Genomic DNA, 19,577 nt, shown 5'->3' on the forward strand with positions numbered 1-19,577 from the left:
GCTAACATCCAGAGCACCCTGAGTACTAACGGCTACCTGCCATTGGTGGGCTACCCTCTCCGGCTTCTGCTACAGTAGTGTGTGTGTGTGTGTGTGTGTGTTCATAATTCTGTTCAGCTTGTCGTCTGTCCACATCTGGTTGCCTTTGGACAAGGACGGTAAGAAACGGACACCCGCTGAGCTTAAGTTAAAATGAAGTTTTGAGTCTCCAGCACGTAAAACGTGTAACGTCAAGCTAGCTAACAGTAGCTTGCATGTGAGTTTGGGTGTTCCAGCGAGGGGTGCAGCGGACTCTTATGTAATTAGTCAGGTAATTAATTAGCAAAGCTACATGTCTGGTTAGTAAAGCGAATGGTTATGTTATTTGGTAGATTATTTTTTGCAGACATACTGAAATCTTTTGAGGATAGTTGTGTTTATTTAATTTACTGTAATTATCGTAGCCGCTTTGTTATTTGATGATTGAACTTTTTAATTACTCGGTTATACACATTATTTTATTTTGATAGTTAAACCCGGAAGTATTTTGTTTAATTTGGCAGACTTGACATGAATGGAATTTTTGGTCCGCTTGGTGTCACCTCGTCTCTGGAGGACCATGTGGGGCGATTAACTTAGAAGTTACAGGGGGTTAAAGTCGTGTTTCATATTTGTGCAGTGATCATTTTATTTGAAAATTGTTTTGGGGGTTTTTGGGGGGATTTTTAAAACGACCATCTGTTTGCCACATGTGTTGTGTAAATCATGATCTAGACACAAAAAAAGTACCCAAATATGTCCTGTCCCATTCTTCTGTCCTCAGTTGGGATCCATGCAGTCACATAAGTCTAAAATCACTCAATTTGTCCCCTTAGTGCACGCAGTGGGGGCAGGACACTGTAAACCTGAGGGCGGCATCTGTTTATGTCATTCATATAACAGCTTTTTCTTTTTTCTTTTTTCTTTAAGATTAAATAACATATTGTATGATACAATGCCAGAGTTTAGATATAGATTTTCTTAGCTTTTATTAATGGCTGCCTCAGCCTCAGCCAGCCCATCCTTCAGGCTGTAACGATTGTGCCTCTAACGAGATATTATTCTTCCTCTGGTTGTTATTTTCCCTAGGTGAGACGTCCAGCTTTGACTGTATGAATTAATGTGCCTGAGAGTCTGATACACATCTGTTCGATGGCTACCTCAGGCTCCACCGCCTCTGCCTCAATCCCAGCCACTGTGCCTGAGGGTTTCCATTTTGAAACCAAATATATTTTGCTTAACTACCTAGGAATGGTGCCTGCAGGTAGATCAGACCAACCAGCTGCAGCTCAAGGTGAGAGGAAATGCTTTGCATTTGTGGCAAACCTCTTATTAAAAATTGCTGATGAGACGAGCAACAGTTGTTTTTTTTTCTTCCCATTTTGCACACTGTGCACGTACACAACCCTCACACACTTTCATTCAGAGAGCACACAAATAGTGGCGTTCACATGCACACATGGTTGTAACATAAAATATCTGGGGTGTGTAGGCACGTAGCCACCTGTTTTGCCAGCTTAATTTGGCTCTGACTGGAATCTGACTTTAGCAGGAGAACACATTCAGAAGACCTGTATGGACACTTTAACGTGATAGCTGAAGCCAGTGTCTGTAAACCAATAGATTTAGTGGATTCTCATCTAAAGCCCAGCTAGAATCCTTTCAATAACCCAATATGGTGACCAGAGTGCATAAAGCTGTCGTGTCTTCACAGAGGTCTTTGCAACAACCCTGTTACATGGCTTCAGGCATGCTGGCTCACATTTTTCTTCCTGTTCCCTTTTATGCCCGGCATACCAAAAGAGGTGTTGTGGAACAAATGTACAGTATAGTAATGATTTTCTGTGTCTGCTATGTGAGACTAGAGAAAGGATGTGTGAAGGTAAATGCCAGCAGCTGTTCGTTTCTTTTAGTTTGTGAAACCAAGTTATGACCTCACAGCGTTAATCCTGAAATAAATCTTAGTGATTAAAGAGAGCACAAGACTGCTGGAGAGCCTCTTTGGATGATGCATGGAAGTAAAGGAGCAGAGGTATCTGAAAAATGTATTTGGAGCAAGGAAAAGAAGACGAGAGAGAGGGGGAGTTCTTTTTATTTCCTGTCCATTTTATTGTTGTGTGCATGCTTGGAATGGGCGGAGATGGCAGATGAGTGGCTGATCCCTGCTTTCCGCTTGACCCGGTCCAATTTCTGACAGCCTGTCATGTGCAATCACTGTAGCATTACTCACACACCAGTGGACCAAAGCAAAATAGTTGTCTGGCTAGCTGTCTGTCTAAATGCTGACACAGCACCAAGGCCAGGAAAAGCCAACACTGGTCCTCATGGCACCCATGCAGGGACCTGAGAGAACAAGATCCCAGTTGTCAGAGTGTCTTCTTGCTTTTTGTTAAAAAATGTCAGTATTTGATTTCATAAACTGAGAAAAGTCAGCTACTAAAACTGAACCAATGGAGTCCAGTCACACTGGAAATAACCAGTGCCTCTGGGTTGCATGTATGAACATTATAAAATGATCCCTGCATCTCTCCGGGGTGAGAGGTCAAATGTAAAAGTTGATTTTTTTGAGGGTTTATTGTATTTTTGTGTAAATTCAGTGCAGCCCCACTTGGCGCCTTTGTGTTGCGTGGTTCATTACACCCTGAGCAGTGTAGACTCGGTGCTGTAAATAATTGACCTCTGCCTTGATAGCCTTCGTGCACACGATGACTGAGAACCATTAACAGTTTTTTGCTTTGAATTCAAGCTCGTCAGGCTGAGGAGGAGCGGCTGCCTGCAAAGGTGGTTCTCTCCTCCAGGAAAGTTGGTGTGCGCGGCATCAACCGCTCATCCTTATAGTGGAGTCAAGATCTGGCCCAATTTCCACTTTGATGTTGATCCTAGCCTGTTAAATATTTCATGATTTAATAAAAGGTCAGATCCCATATTTGTTGTGTTAGCAACTTAACCCATTCTTTGTCAGATCCTCTAATTAATTTATCAGATTATATCACAAACTAGTGAGTGCATAACTCTTATGAATCAAAAAAAGACAATGAACCTTTTCGAAAAAGCCACATGACCAACTTTATTATAAGTTGTTAGAATAGTTACATAAAGAAAACTAAACACATGCATAAAACAATAACAAAATAGCTGTTGACATCAGTGTAAATGACCTTTTCTGAAATATGTTCATGGTTCCTAAAATGATTATTGAGGCGCTGAAAGAAGGACTGCTTTAAAAAGCGACCATGCAAATGCAACAAAAACAGCTGGCACACACTGAAATGACCGTCCAACCACAATATCCTGTTAAAATGCAGTCAAAGCAATTCAGAATTTCCAGAACAGCTTTTCTTTAGTCGTGTTTTAAGACATTTGGGGAAGTTTTGCATGAAAACTAGGGCGACTGTATGGGAGAGAGCCAGAAAGAATGAAGGATGGAGCGACAGTGGTTCATATTTCATGTTTGTTTATCTCTTTCAGGAGATGCAGAGGCTGAGAAAACAAGATCCAGAGTGATAAAGGAGCAAATAGAGGAAGGGCTGAGAGAACTGGATGGCGAAATTGCCGCCTGTAAGTGATCACAAACATACACAGCTACAGTTAGGTCCATATATATTTGTTTACTGAAACTAGTTACATAATGGAGATAATGTGTAGAATTTCATCTTTCATTTGAGGGCATCTACACTCAAATTGGATGAAGGGTTTAGGAGTTTCAGCTCCTCAACATTTGCCAGCCTCTTTTTAAAGGGACAAAAAGTAATTGGACAATTGACTTGAAGGCTATTTCATTGGCAGGTGTGGGCAATTCCTTCATTATGTTGTTTTCAAAAAAGCAGATAAAATGCCTGGATTTGTTTTGAGGTGTGGTGCTTGTATTTGGAAGATTTTGCTGTGAACAGACAACATGCGGTCAAAGGAGCTCTCCAGGAAGGTGAAACGAGCCATCCTTAAGCTGCGAAAACAGAAAATAAACACATCTGAGAAACTGTTACAATATTAAGAGTGGCAAAATGTACAGTTTGGTACATCCTGAGAAAGAAAGAAAGCACCGGTGAACTCAGAAATACAAAAAGACCAAGATCAACCTCTATCAGAATGAGGGCAAGAAAAAAAGTGTGGCGATGGCGTGAAACAGGTCACGATCGAAAGCATCCACATCGTCTGTAAAACATAGTGGAGAGAGTGTGATGGCTTGGGTGTGTACGGCTGCCAGTGGCTCTGGGACGCTGGTGTTTATTGATGATGTGATATACAGGACAGAAGGAGCTGAATGACCTCTGAGGTGTTCAGAGACAGACTGTCTGCTCACATCCAGCTAAATGCAGTCAAACTGACTGGGCGGCGTTTGATAATACAAACGGACAATGACCCAAAACGTACAGCCAAAGCAACCTAGGAGTTTATTAAAGCAAAGAAGGGGAATATTCATGAATGGCCAAGTCGGACACCCGATCTTAACCCAGTTGAGCATTTCACTTGATGGAAACTAAACTTTGGACAGAAAAGCCCAAAAACAAACAGCGACTGAAAGCTGCTGCAGTAAAGGTCTGGCAGAGGATTAAAAAGGAGGAAACCCAGCATCTGGTGATGCTCATGAATTCAAGACTTCAGGCTGTCATTGCCAGCAAAGGGTTTTCAACAAAGTATTAGGAATTGACAATTTTATTTTCAGTTATTTAATTTTCCCATTTACTTTTGAGCCCCTGAAATGAAGGGATTGAGTTAAAAATGCTTTAGTTTTAGACATTCTCATGCAATCCTTTTGTTCAGACCACTTAATTAAAGCTAAAAGTCTGCACTTTAACTACATCTGAGTTGTTTAATTTAAAATTCATTGTGGTAAAAACCAAAATTAAAAAACGTTGTCTCTGTCCAAATATTTATGGACCTAACTGTAGTTCCAGAGATTAGCCTTCAAAAGCACTGAACACCATCACTAGTCTGGTCTTAAGTTTTTAAACTGAAGTTGATCAAAATTAAGTTCAGTGTGCAAGTATGACACATGTACAGTTAAAGCTCTTTGGTTTCTTTCCAAAAAGCATGAATATTGCTGCAGATCGCTGTGGTTGGTCACAGAAAAGCTGATTTTGATTTTAAGTGAATGATTGTTTTGTCTCACTCTGGTTTAAAAATGAGGATTTTTGTCTTTCTTTCACAGCTCACACACGTGGGTGGTTGCTTCATCGTGTTTCACTAGTCTAAGATGCTTTAATGTTATTCTTAAGTAAATATGATTTATGAGTCTCATTAACAGGATCTCAGACATTAGTTCAGTTACAATAATACATACAGACCATATACGGAGTCATACATACAGTCATCAGCAATCATATGACCCCCTATGAGCAGCACTTTGGCGACAGTGGGAAGGAAAAACTTCCTTTTAACAGGAAGAAACCTCCGACAGAACCAGGCTCAGGGAGGGGCGGGGCCATCTGCTGCTGTTGGGGTGAGAGAAGGAAGACAGGATAAAGACATGCTGTGGAAGAGAGACGGAGATTAATAACAAGTATGATTCAGTGCAGAGAGGTCTGTTAACACATAGTGAGTGAAGGAGAAACACCCAGTGCATCATGGGAATCCCCAGCTGCCTATTGCAGCATAACTAAGGGAGGATTCAGGGTCACCTGGTCCAGCCCTAACTATATGCTTTAGCAAAAAGGAAAGTTTGAAGCCTAATCTTAAAAGTAGAGATAGTGTCTGTCTCCTGAATCTAAACTGGAAGCTGGTTCCACAGAAGAGGGGCCTGAAAACTGAAGGCTCTCCCTCCCATTCTACTTTTAAATACTCTAGGAACAACAAGTAGGCCTGCAGAGCGAGAGCGAAGTGCTCTAATAGGGTGATATGGTACTACAAGGTCATTAAGATGAGATGGGGCCTGATTGTTTAAGACCTTGTATGTGAGGAGCAGGATTTTGAATTCTGGATTCAACAGGAAGCCAATACAGGAGAAATCTGCTCTCTCTTTCTAGTCCCTGTCAGGACTCTTGCTGCAGCATTTTGGATTAGCTGAAGGCTTTTCAGGGAGTTTTTAGGACTTCCTGATAATAATGAATTACAGTCGTCCAGCCTGGAAGTAATAAATGCATGAACTAGTTTTTCAGCGTCACTCTGAGACAGGATATTTCTAACTTTAGAGATGTTGCACAAATGGAAGAATGCAGTCTTACATATTTGTTTAATGATATGTAGGACTGCTTATTATTAGAGGTTTAATAAAAAGAAAAGTTAGTCAGAAGTGCCGCACTAATTAAAACAAACACTCTTTATGTTTCGTGTTCTTCCCTTTCTTTGACTACCTCCTTTAAACGAGCTGCACTTCTGTCAGCGATATCACTCTGTCCTGTGACCTGTGTTGCTTGCAGCCTTTTCCAGGACGGGATTCGACCGACACAATTCACTGGTGTTCGCTCCAGCCAACCCGGAGAACTCCATTGAGGACTGCCTGGCTGCAGTGGGAGACAGGCTGGCCCAAGAGCTCGACACACACCTGTCAGCAGCCGTACACACACTCCTCACAGGGTGAGTTTGTAGAGTTGTGGCTGTGTGTTTGCAAAAAGCAGCCTGCACGATAGTAACACTGGCGTCAATAAGTAACGGAGACCCTTTTGACAAAAGTGAAGCTAAATCAGCAGCTTTTTTTTTTTTGCTTTAAGTTTATTGGTGCTTCTCTGGACTGCATACAACTCCGACAGCTATGTTTATTGAAGTTATGCATAAAATAAAATGTACAGTATTTGATGGCTTCCTTTGTTCTCATATATGTACAGTAGTCTGGATGACCGCCATCACTTCAAATACTTTTCCTTCACGCAGGTATGAAAAAAGAGAAAGAAAAGGGAAAAAACCAAAACAAAGAAACATGTACAGACAGACACCGTTTGTAACTATATACATCCAGAGAGGGCAATTGAAAAGCCAACACACTCAGTAGCAGATGGTGACATAGCATTAGTACATGTTATTATAAAAAACAGACAAAAATGTAAACAACCATTCCTTCAGTGATGAATATCAGCGATATCTGGCCTTGTAGAACTCGCATAGCGGAGCCATTTTCCCCAGTGTTTTACAAATTTCTCATACTCAAAATTCACTAATCTTATAAATCTCAAAAGTTACATCAGTCCAGCTGTTTAATGTTGGTGGATCCTGTGTCAGACACCTTTTGGTCAGTTGCAGCTAGCAGCACACCAAGTAAGTATTTCTCTCTTATGTCTGAGGGTTTGTATCCTAAAAATCTGGATTTGAAATCAAAGGGTAAATATGTACTAAATATGTTGTGCATCACTTTATGGACTTCTCTCCAGTAGTTCTTAATATTCTTACAATCACAAAACATATGGTAGTGGTGTGCTGTTTCATTTCCTCCAACATTCACAACTTCCATCATCATAATGCGCCTTTAAAGCTGGGGTAATGAAAAAACGAAAAAGCTTTTCCAGCAGAACTCCTTCCATATATGTGATGTTCTACTTTTCCAATGAAAAGAACAAATGTATCGCCATTCCTCTTCTGTGATTGTCTGACCTCCCTCTTTCTCCCATCTTTCTTTTATATACTTTGTTGAATAATTGTTGAGATCATGAAGACTTTTGTATATTTGTGAGATTACACCTTTCTTCATTTCTGACTTATAAGCATTTACAAAGAGTTGGGTAAATGGCCTCGCTGTAGTGGGTATTTGGTTTTTAATGTTTCGAGTATAAACGTTTCTTAACTGTACGTATCTATCGTGGTCTTGGTTTTCTAAATGAAACATTTGCTTTAAAGTTTGGAAACTCATAATTTCATCTTCCTTTACAATACCGCATATCGACGTGATTCCTTTATCTCTCCAGTTTTTAAAACTAGGGTCTATTTGATTTGCTCATATGCTCATATCCGACTCATATGCACACCATTTTAATATTTTTATATCCTTCTCCAGCTTTTTTTTCTTTTACCACCACTTTCCAAACCCCTACTGTGGCCTTTACCCAAGGATTTCTTAATTTGGAAATGTAGTCCTGTAGATTTTTATCTGCTAGAACTGCCTGTATATGCATATGGTTATTGTTTTGCATTCCATTTCTTTCCATGCTGCTACATATGAGGGATCACACCAGTGCAACACTGCCCTGATCATTGCTGAAGTATAGTGTTTTTTTTTAAACATGGTAGTCCCCAGCCGCCGTTCTCTTTGGGCAGTTGTGATGTTTTGTATCGTATTCTGGGTCGTCTGCCTTGCCATATGAATCTAGAGATCGTTTTGACTCATTCAGTAAAATCCATTTGATTAATCTGGAGTGGGAGGGTCAGAAACAAATATAAAAATCTCGGTAAAACATTAATTTTGATGGTTTCTATTCTAGAGCTTATGCTCAGACATGGGATATGATTCCAATTTGTAAGGTCCTCTTTGACTCTTTGATATAAATGGTTGTAATTTCTGTCTTACACCCAGGTATTTAATTGAGTCTGTGTTCCATTTCAGTGGATGTGCTTGTCTGAGCTTTTCAGAAGGACTATAATTGTAGGGAAGGGCTTCAGTTTTATTTAAATTCAGTTTATATCCTGTTATTGAGCCAATGTTTTTAAGACAGTTCATTACCTCTGGCAGAGACTCCTCGGGTGTTTTTGGGAATAAGAGTACATCATCGGCGTAGCATGCTATTTTATGTTCCACATCATTTAGTGTAACACCTGCGACTTTTCTGTTTTGCCTTATATGTTGGGCTAGTGGCTCCAGAAATATGGCAAAGACAAGAGGAGAGCAGGCACAGCCTTGTCTCACTCCCCTCTCCAATGTTAGAGGTTGACTTAGGTGACCATTAATCCTAAGCCTTGCAGTCGGGTTATCATATAATGCCTTTACATTATTTGTTACCGGCTCATTAAAACCAAATTTATGCAAGACTCTATATAGGTATACATACATAGGCCAACAAACAGAGTCAAATGCCTTTTCAGCTTCAAGACTGAGGATCACAGCCTGCTCTGTATGTTGTATATAGTTCATTATGTGTAAAGTGCGTCTTGTGTTATCCTGGGTTTGAGGTTAGGGAGTATTTTTTCCATTCGTTTTGCCATTATGGATGTATAGGTACGGTAATCTACATTAAGTACAGCAGCCATGTTTCTACTGCAGTTGTTACTGTGTGAGAAAAGTGTTATTATCTCGAAGGACTGACACAGTCACTGTTGATACACTGCAGGTATTTGCTCGCTATCAAGGTAATGCACTTTTGAACTTTAACATTTATTGACAGTCCTTTTAATTCTGAATGTTTGGGGTTTTTTTAGAGTAAAGGTAGTGTGAACTAAGTGGACACAAAACAGTGTCATACAGACACAGTTTTCTTTTAGATCTTTTGGTTTTGACTTGCATTACATTGTTACTTCTGTACTTTCCTAAACTAGTAAACCATAAAATCCTGAAGCCACTGGAGCACATACAGCGTTCAGTATCAACTCAGATATGCTGGAAATGTCTACGAGCTTTTATGTTCCCAGGGTTAGCCTGTATACTGATGATAAAAGTGAAACCAAAACACTGCACATCTCATGAATCCTACTGAAATGATTCATGAGAGAACTTTTATCGAGGAAAATAAAAAAATTACGAGCTGCTCAGGTCGTAGAGTTCAGTGGCTGACTGATAAAGACTGCTGATCCAAGTGCACATTCATTAAACTGCCATCATAAGTAAAACAACCAACATACTTTTGACCTAACATTAGCTCATTATTCTACTCTTGCCCCAGGGTAGAGCTAGTTTAGTTTTGTGCAGTGTTGTAATTTAGTTTTTAATCTGAGATGGTAATGCTTCATGTTTTAAATAACAGCTTAAACTCTATCGTGTTAGGTTTGTGTGGTCTTCGCCATAGTTTGTCTTGTTGTTCCCCCTGTGAGGTTGCCTGTAGTAGAAAACGGAAATAAAAACTCTTCTGCTATTTTAATGATGAATCAGTGTAGCCCCACCCCACGCAGACAGCAGAGGCATTAGCACCTTGTTCTTACAGGAGCTGGCTATAAGTAAAGATAATGACATGAAACTGTAGCAAAGAAGATTAAATATCTATAAGATAATAATAGTTATTTGGTGCTAAAATGTGATCTAGGTTGATAACTGGTGTTGCTGCTACTTCCTCAGTTGTTGTAATCAATTTACCTAAGGTAAAAGTAGTCCTGGTAAACAGTTACATGTGGTAGGTAAAGTACAAAACCTTTAACCTCCTCAACATGAAGATCACGTGTTTAATACTAATGGTAATGTCTGTGTTTTCAGACCTCTGGACTATCAGAGATTCAGATGCACAACACTGGAGCTCTCAACACACACACCGGGAGGCTGGAGCAAGGTGAGTGAGCCGTGAGTTCTGCTTCACTGATTAGAAGTGAGACATAATTTGCAAAAGGTGCAATGTTTCCAGTTAGATTTTCTCCTAGTAACAAGAGAGAGGTGTCAGATTTATGTCTCTTATCCTTGTGAATGAACTGCTTTCTGTCTCTCGTCACCACTGCCACCAGGTGCTTGTTCCGTTAGTGCTGCTCCAGGCTCTACAAAGTGAAGGCCAGTCTGTGATGACTCTGTTGGACCTGGGGCTTCACTTCCTAGAGGAGAACGAGGCAGACTACATCACTCAGCTTGGGGGATGGGTGAGTTTTTAAATAAAGGGGAAAATACATTATAAATAAGTCTAATTACCTGAAAGTCCAATCTAACAATCTAATACAATTTTAAGATGGCCTGCATTTGTATAGGACCCCAAAGCGCTTTACACTACATTCAGTCATTCACACACTGGTGATGGCAGCTACATTGTAGCCACGGCTGCCCTGGGGCGCACTGACAGAGGCGAAGCTGCCGGACACAGGCGCCACCGGGCCCTCTGACCACCACCAGTAGGCAAACATGGGGTTAGTATCTTGCCCAAAGATATTTGGGATCGAACCACCGACCTTCTGGTTAGTGGCTGACCTGCTCTGCCACCTGAGCTACCCCAGTAAAAACTAAGAAAACTATATTCCCAGTTTAGAAATACTTAAAAACTATCTTAGATTGCAGGTGTGGTGACTAATTTTAGAATAATCAAGGACAGAGCCTACTGAGACTTAAGTTTTATTAAGGAGTAAATATTATTAGGACTGTGCAGAGCATGCGTACATAAAACAGGAAGAAAAGATGCTGCGTAGTGGAAAACTTTATTGCACCAGCCTAGAAAGATGTACACACCTCTTGATAGCCAGATGAGGGCATCAGTGAGCTACAAGAAATGCATTGGTTTGCTAGATTAAAATGAGCATCATAATACCCATGGCTATAAATTCTCTGCTTCTATATAAATAACCACACTGTTATGTATACAGTGTATTTACTGCTACGTTTCTTTGGGCCAATAACCATAAACTCTGAAAATTGTCAGGCAAAAATAGGACAGTACTTCTGTTCTGTGGAGTGTTTTCATATTAAATATAAACCCTGTTCATGTAAACTGTCGCTGTTGATGAATGAAAGTCTAGCAAATACTCCTTTAGCCGTGCAAGTTGTCCTTCCACATCTAAGTCACGATGCTTGGCTGCAGGCTCACTCTCTCCATGGCTTCTTATTATCATAGATAAGCAACTTGTGCAACTTTGTTTCTAGGTTTACATTTTTGCAGAGATAGTATTTGCCAGAATGCAGCCCTTCGCCGTTGTACTTAGGGAGTCTGTGCGGTGCTCTGCTATTAACGAGGCCACGTTGACGAACGTTCACGTGACTTGACATGTTAACTGCTGCTCTGGTCGCCATTACATCATTGTCGTGCTCTGGCTGGTCTCACACAGCGTTATGTGAACACAGTACGCTGGCTTCAAACAAAGCTACATTCTTGCTCTGTGTTATGTCATAGTTGATGAACGGATGATAGGCTCGGGCACGATCGGCAATGGAGTGATGAACTGAAAAGAGAGAGGGAGTGCACGAAGAGGCTGTGGAAAGGAGAGGGCACGAAGGAGGGAGGGATGAGCGCAGTCAGGGCAAAGTGAAATCTCCATTAGTTTGACAGCTGTCTGCATGCACAGCTCCAGCTGGCTTTCTACCTGCACTCCATCTCAAACCGTCTTTTTTGACTCTCTGGGGCTTTGTGCGTTCACACTTACATTTCACAACTTTCACGCTCAGGTAAGATGGTTTACTTGTGATGCGTGTTTGTCTGCATGCGTGCATGTGTGGCTGTGTGCAGCAGTGACAGATTTTAAGAAGCTAAAAAGGTCTTTACTTCCTACCAGTACTCTGCTTACTGTTGTTAACATTTGACATATGAGGCCGTGAGATGTAAATTTCCACAACAAGGAGGAGAGTAAATGAAGTTTTTTTTATTGCATCTATCAAAGTTGTATATTAATCAACAAAAAGGGTCTTTGTTGTTTTTGTACTTTACAGGATATTGGAAAAAGTTTCTGTTGTGTCTGCCGAGTTCTCTTTAGGACACTGAAATGCAAGTTAGGTATGGGCTGCTCGATTAATGGCTTTGTTAGTTACATCAGAATACACAAAGGATTTGTATGGCCCTAATGTGGCGTACACTTCATTTGGCAAGGACAAAAGTAGCTGTCAGACAGTCAGGGGGGGACGATGGGTGAGGTGATAAAAACAAAAAAACCTTGAGGAGATGTTGAAGCTTGTCGTCGTTGTGCTCGCATGATGTTGGTGTCCTGCTGTCCATCTGAAAGTAAAAATGCTGCATAAGAACTGAGTGTTCAGTATTCATATTGCCATCCTTGAGAGTATAATGGAACATGAAGCCCAAAACTTGAAGGTGCCAAACAGATAATTGCACCTCTACACTCGGAGAAAAAGATATTAAAGACATACATTACTTTATTGCTGCATATTTGATATTCAAAACACCATATCTTTAAAGGCAGTAAAGAAATATATAGTCCTCTGTTTTGTATACTGGAACAAGCTGCCCTGCTTAGAAACAATGATGATATTTTAAGGCTGAGGTGCTTTAAAGGCCCGAGTCTTTGTCCTGTCAGGCCATATCACGCTACACCCTGTGCAGTGTAACTGTGCTTCCCGTGTTATGTAAGCATCCTCTGGCCTGCTCTGGGCTTTAATATGTGCATCACTGTGACACTGCATCAGCATGAATGTGGACCAACAGAGTGTCTGCGCAGGCTGAGGAAGCCCCCAAAATAACTAATAATCCCCTAAAAACATCATCACCAGGTGCTTGACTGACCCGCTTGTCCTTTGCTGTAAAAAGCTGCTGAAGCAGCAGGACACTGGCTGATTGGCAGTGATGAAGCAGGACAGACATTCATTTTTTTTCTGCTCCCCCAGCTACCCACAACACTAACACTGTCAGCGATGTTTGGCTAAAACCCAATATTTACTGATTGCAGATTGTGTAGCTGCACACAACAAGACACTCTGTTGCAATAAGATTTTTATTTTATTTTTAAAAGGTGCTTCCCCAGAAGTGGTGTGGAGACGTGTGATTCCATAAACACTTTCAAATCTCAGACAGTCAAGCATGTCACACCCTGCATGTGGTGGTCAGTTTCACAATGCTGCATCTGTAGGGATTATTTATGGGGTGGGGATGAAGTGTGCTAATGAAAGCCAGGGTAATGTGAAATGCTAAAACTGGATTACACAATGTAAAATAATAGCAATGTGTCTGTTTTTCTGTCAGTAATAAAGATGTTGCAGAAGAGAAGCTGATAAATAGTGTGTTGTTGGCCAAAAGCGAGGATGCGTTCATGGTGATGAACATTCCTTCTGTGAAAAGGGAAGCGTCGCCTGAAACGATGCGAAAGAAGCCTCCACAGCAGTTCTGAGGGATAAGTTAGTTTAAAAATAGGGATGTGGGGACCTGTGGTGAAATTTGTGTCTGTTTGCTTATTTTGTTGCTGTTAATTATTTCCCATTTGTGAAAACAAAGAAGTCTTTAATGTAAAACAATAAATAAATAACCGTGCTGTGTTAAAATCTTATCCCCAGTAAAGAACTGGTGTTACATAGCAGATGAACGATGGCCCCTGACGTTGGTAAATGTTGTCACACATTTCAACTTTAGGTTTTCCTTTTTAAAGCTGGCTCCTGGTTTTTCTTGTCTTTCTCAGCACTTTGTTTTATTCAGCTCGATCAGCTGTGTGACCCCTTGCAGGACCAGTGATTACATAATGCTCATATAAATGCCAAGGGTGCATACTAACCAGTGACCGTTACACTGACTAATCCCCAAACTGAATATTAGTAATTCACTTGTTGATGTGGAGCGTTTGCTTTTTGTGACAACTCTGTCAGATCTGATGTTTGGATTTGCAGCATTTGTAGGATTTTGACTGTATGCGACGGCCATGCCAGTGTAACTAATGTTGATTTATCAGCAGAAATGAGTCACCAGGGCAGTGGCTATGTTACTCTTACTCTTACCCTCAGTGATAGCTTTCTGCTTCAGTGTTTAATTACAATGTTATTTAACCTTGGGTTGCAGAGAGCCAGTTAAAAAGCAGAGTAGTAACAGGTAGGCTGTACACCTTTGGCTCTGCAACAAGAATGTGCAGTGGTTTTATATAGTTTGTCTTAGGGCAAGGGTGGAGAACTGAGCCTGAGAACAGAGCAACAAAGCCTAGAGTTTTCCCACTCTGCGTTTCTGAGGGACAACCTGAAGCATTGAAGAAAGTTTAGTTTGCATGTCTTCTCAGGTATGTTTGTATGTAAGTTTTTCATCGTGTTTCTTAGTTTAATCCTAAACTTTATAAGCTTTATATTCAAGCTTTATTACTGGTACTCTAACTTTAAAATATGTGGTCATATAGTTGGTCAGTAATAGTCTTTGTATTACTATAGTTCATAGGTGTGGTCTCCAGTGCAGTCATAGCTATTGCTGAAAACACAAACCATAAACTAAATAGAATTTTAAAGAATACCAGTGTCTCTTTGGCTGTGGATTTTTTATTTTTTTACCACACGGCAACATTAACCTGCTGTGTCGAGCTGATGTGCAGGCTGTGTCCTGAGAGGGGAGGATTTTGTGAAACACTCCTGCTCTTCTACATTCAAATCAGCTTATGCAGAAAGCAAATGTTGGATAACGATGAAACGCTGTTGGATTTAATCTCTGTCCTGCTTCCCAGGATGCAGCTGCCGCGCACAGCACTGAGTCTCTTTGTAAGGAAAATGACCTTCACGGCTTGTAGGTTTTCTAAAAAAACAAAACATGTTTAAATACATGTTCAGACGTTGACGTGTGAGTTGATCAGATCCAACTGTGTGGTCAGGGGCACCATGAAGAACATGCTGACATATTCTGCTTATTTCAGATGAAGCTGCTGGCGGCTGTCTGAACCCCTCTATCTGATGCTCACACAAACACTCACCCTCCCTGTTTGACTAACACTGCGTGCCTGAACTGTCTGTTTGAATCTCATCAGCTCAGGTCACACCTATGTGACATGCAACACAGCAGAAAAGCCTGGCCATGTCAGATACAAGCTTAACTTCCTCAGTCAAGCACAGTTTAGTATCTCTAATTGTTTTAGCCAACATCCAGACTTTTCGTTTCACATTATGTGTTTATTTATTTTTTTTGCACGCATCATTTGCAAGATCTACCTGCTCGGCATGCTGTGCAACAAGGTGGTTTGTATGTTGCTCTTTTGGTTAGTCAGCCTATTACTTTCTAAGCTAAATCTTTTCATCTTGTGTTGGTTGGATTGCCAAAAGCTTTAGAAATAAATGACTCCCAGAGGATCGGTCCTACTGACTCTAGTGATTTCCTTAGATTTCCCTCTTGTGTTGCCATGAGGTTGGATTTCATTTATGAATACTAACAAAGTATAGTATTGGCATATATGTTCCTCTTGCATAAACTGGAGTTGGAGCCGTAGCAATCACGATTTTCTGTAGCAAGTTCTGTTTTATATTATTGCAACAGATCCAATGGGGAGTGATTTTTGTTGTGATAGAGAAATGTTAATGTGCAAAGTCCAAAGTTGACGCCTTGGAGCTACAGGACTGTTGTGATGTTTGATTTCACTGCTTGTCTTGGTCAGTTGCCTATTTTGAACCACAAATTGTAAGTTAAGCGTCACATCACTGCATGGTCAGTGCAGTGATGTGCATTCATATTAAAAAAAATTTTTTTTTCTTTGCTAAATGTTTGCATGATAAAACTTACTTTAATATATTAAGCTTCGATATATTGATTTATGAAACTTATTTAAATGGATTTTCTTCCAGCAAACTCAGCCCTGTGTTATTCTCACTCACATGGTTATATTTGCATGTTACATATCAAGACCTCAGCTTACAGATGCTTCCTTCCTCTGTTGTTTACCACTAGGTGGCGTAGAAGATAAAACAAGTGTGGATTTAGTCTGCAAAAGCCCCCCCCCCCCCCCCCCCCCCCCCCCCCCCATATAGCAGTCCTATTCTGAATTCCTATTATGTAACCTTATAACTTATTCTTGGTTATAATTTTATGACTACTGAGAAACTTTTACATGTTGCTAAAATTGTTGTTTTATTTCATTTCATATTTCTTAAGCTGGTTTTCTTGGGAGAAGGTGGCCTCTGATGTTGCAACCAGAGACTAAACTTTAACAAAACACAGAGATTGTAACAAATTCAACTAATGAATTGAATGTAAGTGTCATGTTTGTTTCTGTGTGCCACAGGGTGAAGTATTCAGCCTCGTGTTGGATGAAGAGCGAGGTGTGACTATTGCCGAAGACAGCAACGACATTTACATCCTCTCAGGAGACCAGGATCACGACCAGATCAGCCCTCCCTCGTCACTGCTGTGCACCGGAGACAACAGCAGCGAGCAGAGCTCCTGGCAGACAGAAAGCTTACCTGTGTCTCTGGCTGGCCACGAGTCGTGGGCACAGGTTGGTGCGATGGACCCTGAAGACATCAAGAGCCTGGACAGCAACGAGGGTGTTGCTCTGGTCGAGGAGCGTAGTGAAAACAACTCCTCAAACTCGGACATCGTCCATGTGGAGCGCGAGGAAGCCGAGCTGTTGGAGGAAGGCAGTGAAGGCGGAGTGATAGAAGAAAGCATGATGAGTGTTTTAGGCACTGACAGTGAGCTAGCTGAGCTCAGGGAGGAATTAAGAGTCCAGACCGCACCTGCACCAGTGACAGCTGAGGCAGACCCCACACCTCCAGCTTCCCTGATTTCATTAGAAGAGCCAGTTGTGATAGAAACACCTGCAAGCTTGTCTGCAGAACCTTCATTCATTTCCTCAGAACCAGAGCTGCTTCCCTCTGCCTCTGAACCTGCTGAAGCCCTTCCCACTGAAGCTGAACCTGCAGTACCTTTGTCTGTTCCTGCAGTGGAACCAGAGCCTGAGCCAGAACCAGCTGCTGTCACTGCCCCAGTGACCGATCCAGTGCCTGCTGAAATGGCAGTCCCATCTCCAGCCAAGGAAATCCCGACAACACCAGCAGAGCCTGATTACACATTAGAACTAGCGTCCGAACCAGAGCTGAACCCAGAGTCCATCACTGTGTTTCACCAGCCAAAGGAATCGCAGCCAGAACCAGAGACTGTGGCAGAGCTAGACGATACGGTCGCTGCACCTCCAGTTCCAGAGGCTGTGGAGGCCCCTGTCAAAGCACCAGCTGAGGAGGCCCCAGTGCAGCCGGAGCCAGAATCAGAGCTCCCAGTGTTGCTTTATGGAGGGGCTGCTCTGGCAGTCCTTGCAGCTGTTATAGCCTTTGTTCTCATACGCTTTCAGAGGAAATAGCGTAAAAAAGTGTTATCCTCAGCAGCGGGGAGTGTAGAATGCTAAGGTAGAATAAAGGTATTTGCATACATACGGTGAGACTCTCCTTAAAAGTAGTTTTTAAAAATCTTCCAGGTATAAAATGTGTGAAAGTGTCCCCCAGAAAACCAGAATGTCTTGTCATCCACAACCTTAGTGCTGGGAGTCCCTCGCTGCTTCTTTCAACCAGGTGCAAACACAGAAATGTGAAAACGGTGCACTCCACTCTACTTCTTATTTTCTCTGTTTTTCTTTTGGGGGTGAGTTGCAATTTTGTTTCCAATTTCTTTTTGCCTCCAATCTTTTGTACTTATTACTGAGTACAAAAGCGTGTGTGAACTTTTATCCCTCTTCGCTTAGATTCAGCTTCTGTCGTGTCTCTTGGTTTGCTATTTGCATTGTTTCTTTCATTGGAGTCAGCGACGCTGGATTGAAAATTGACAGTGCTCTCACAGGAAACATAAACCTCAAGTATAAGTTGTGATGTTGTGCGACATATGGGTTTCTTGCTCTTCCGCCTCCTACGCAACAAAGGGTTATTTATATTTTTCTCCCTGTGAGTAAATCTGATACTTTCATAAACAGACTTCTATAGAAGTGAATGGTATTTTTGATATTTTCGATTGAAACCAAAAATGAATCTAACGTGTCCATATTGCACAATAAATTTGTGATATCAGTACATAAATTTAAATATAGTGTGGTTTTAAAACATTTAAAAAAAATCTTGATGCATATTGTTTCAGAAACCAGATGTTTTTTTTAAATCTACTATATTTGGTTGCATTAGCCAAACAAGAACCACTGATTACTTTCAGTGAAAAGTGAGCTATAATTACTCCAGAAAAGTAGGGCATGAATGCAGCACATTGAATCAATCTAGTTTATTTATTTGACATTTTTTTTAGGGTTGAATTTGACTGGATCTCTATTCCCACCTATCCCAGTTACTCTCACCCTCATTTCAGTTACTTTGCTTTCGTGCTTTTGCGCCCCAGCATCTTTATTTGGTCCTCTGTACTTTGCCTTGTCCCCTTTTCCCTTATTGCGGCACTGCTCATAATACCAGACTAGTTCCACAAAGGTTCATTTGTAAGTGTCTGCCCCAGTGACAACATAATACTTCCCTCCCCAAGTAGAAAGAAAAGCAGTAGCATGCTGAGAGTTATTGAAAGCAAAATCAGGTTGCCAAAAGACAATCAAAACCACTTGGAACCATTTCAAATATGATTTGTAGGAAAGTCTTCAGAACAAACAATAAACTCAACCTCTTACGTAGCTGTAATTTTGGATTTTGCGTTCACACTACATTAAAGAAATCACTGAACATTCTAGTAAACCAGCAGAGCACAAGAAACCAAAATAATATACTGAACAGGAAGTGGAAACAAATAGTGTGGAATCTCCCTTTGATTCCCTCAGAGGGAAAACAGCTGGGAAATTTATGAGGAACTCATGTAATCTGTTAGCCTGGTCCTTAACACACCCTCACTGCTGCTATCACGCAAAATCATTTGAGTTTAAAGATATTATAGGAATTTGTATGAATGTTCATGTCACCTTCAGTACTGCAAATGTAGTTTAAGTTGATGAGTGTAACATCTACTTTTCAAAGGGAAACTTTACAAGTCCAGAGCAGGATGGATGTCAAAAACAATACCCAACATGGCATTTTGTACCTCGAGTTTCCTACAGAACATTGTTTGAAGCAAAAAACAATAAAGAGATTAAACTACTTCAGCTGTGATTTATTGTTTTTGTGTATATACAATGAAATTAAACTGAAGGAAAAAACTTTAATCATGCTACTTATAAGC

At 40.9% G+C, this 19,577-nt stretch overlaps 1 protein-coding gene across 1 annotated transcript; it reads left to right on the forward strand.

The window, feature by feature from the left end:
- The first annotated feature begins 43 nt into the window (after nucleotides 1-43).
- On the forward strand, nucleotides 44-19,487 carry bcl2l13 (BCL2 like 13). The gene is made up of 7 exons (XM_085357196.1): nucleotides 44-158; nucleotides 1,108-1,312; nucleotides 3,487-3,576; nucleotides 6,375-6,531; nucleotides 10,280-10,352; nucleotides 10,522-10,650; nucleotides 16,669-19,487. Exons 2-7 carry the CDS (start codon nucleotides 1,171-1,173, stop codon nucleotides 17,740-17,742), a joined length of 1,665 nt encoding a protein of 554 aa, XP_085213322.1. The 5' UTR covers nucleotides 44-158; nucleotides 1,108-1,170; the 3' UTR covers nucleotides 17,743-19,487.
- Nucleotides 19,488-19,577: the final 90 nt, after the last annotated feature.

The sequence above is a fragment of the Diplotaxodon limnothrissa genome, linkage group LG7 (genome assembly GCF_057381915.1).
Source record: "Diplotaxodon limnothrissa isolate DT_005_m linkage group LG7, D_limnothrissa_male_GT1.1, whole genome shotgun sequence".
Taxonomy (NCBI): Eukaryota; Metazoa; Chordata; class Actinopteri; order Cichliformes; family Cichlidae; genus Diplotaxodon; species Diplotaxodon limnothrissa.

Coding starts and splice junctions, on each gene's coding strand:
- bcl2l13 (XM_085357196.1), top strand. CDS start 1,171: ATGGCTACCTCAGGCTCCACCGCCTCTGCCTCAATCCCAGCCACTGTG. Junction 6,532..10,279: donor GTACACACACTCCTCACAGG/GTGAGTTTGTAG, acceptor CTGTGTTTTCAG/ACCTCTGGACTATCAGAGAT. Junction 10,353..10,521: donor CACCGGGAGGCTGGAGCAAG/GTGAGTGAGCCG, acceptor CACTGCCACCAG/GTGCTTGTTCCGTTAGTGCT.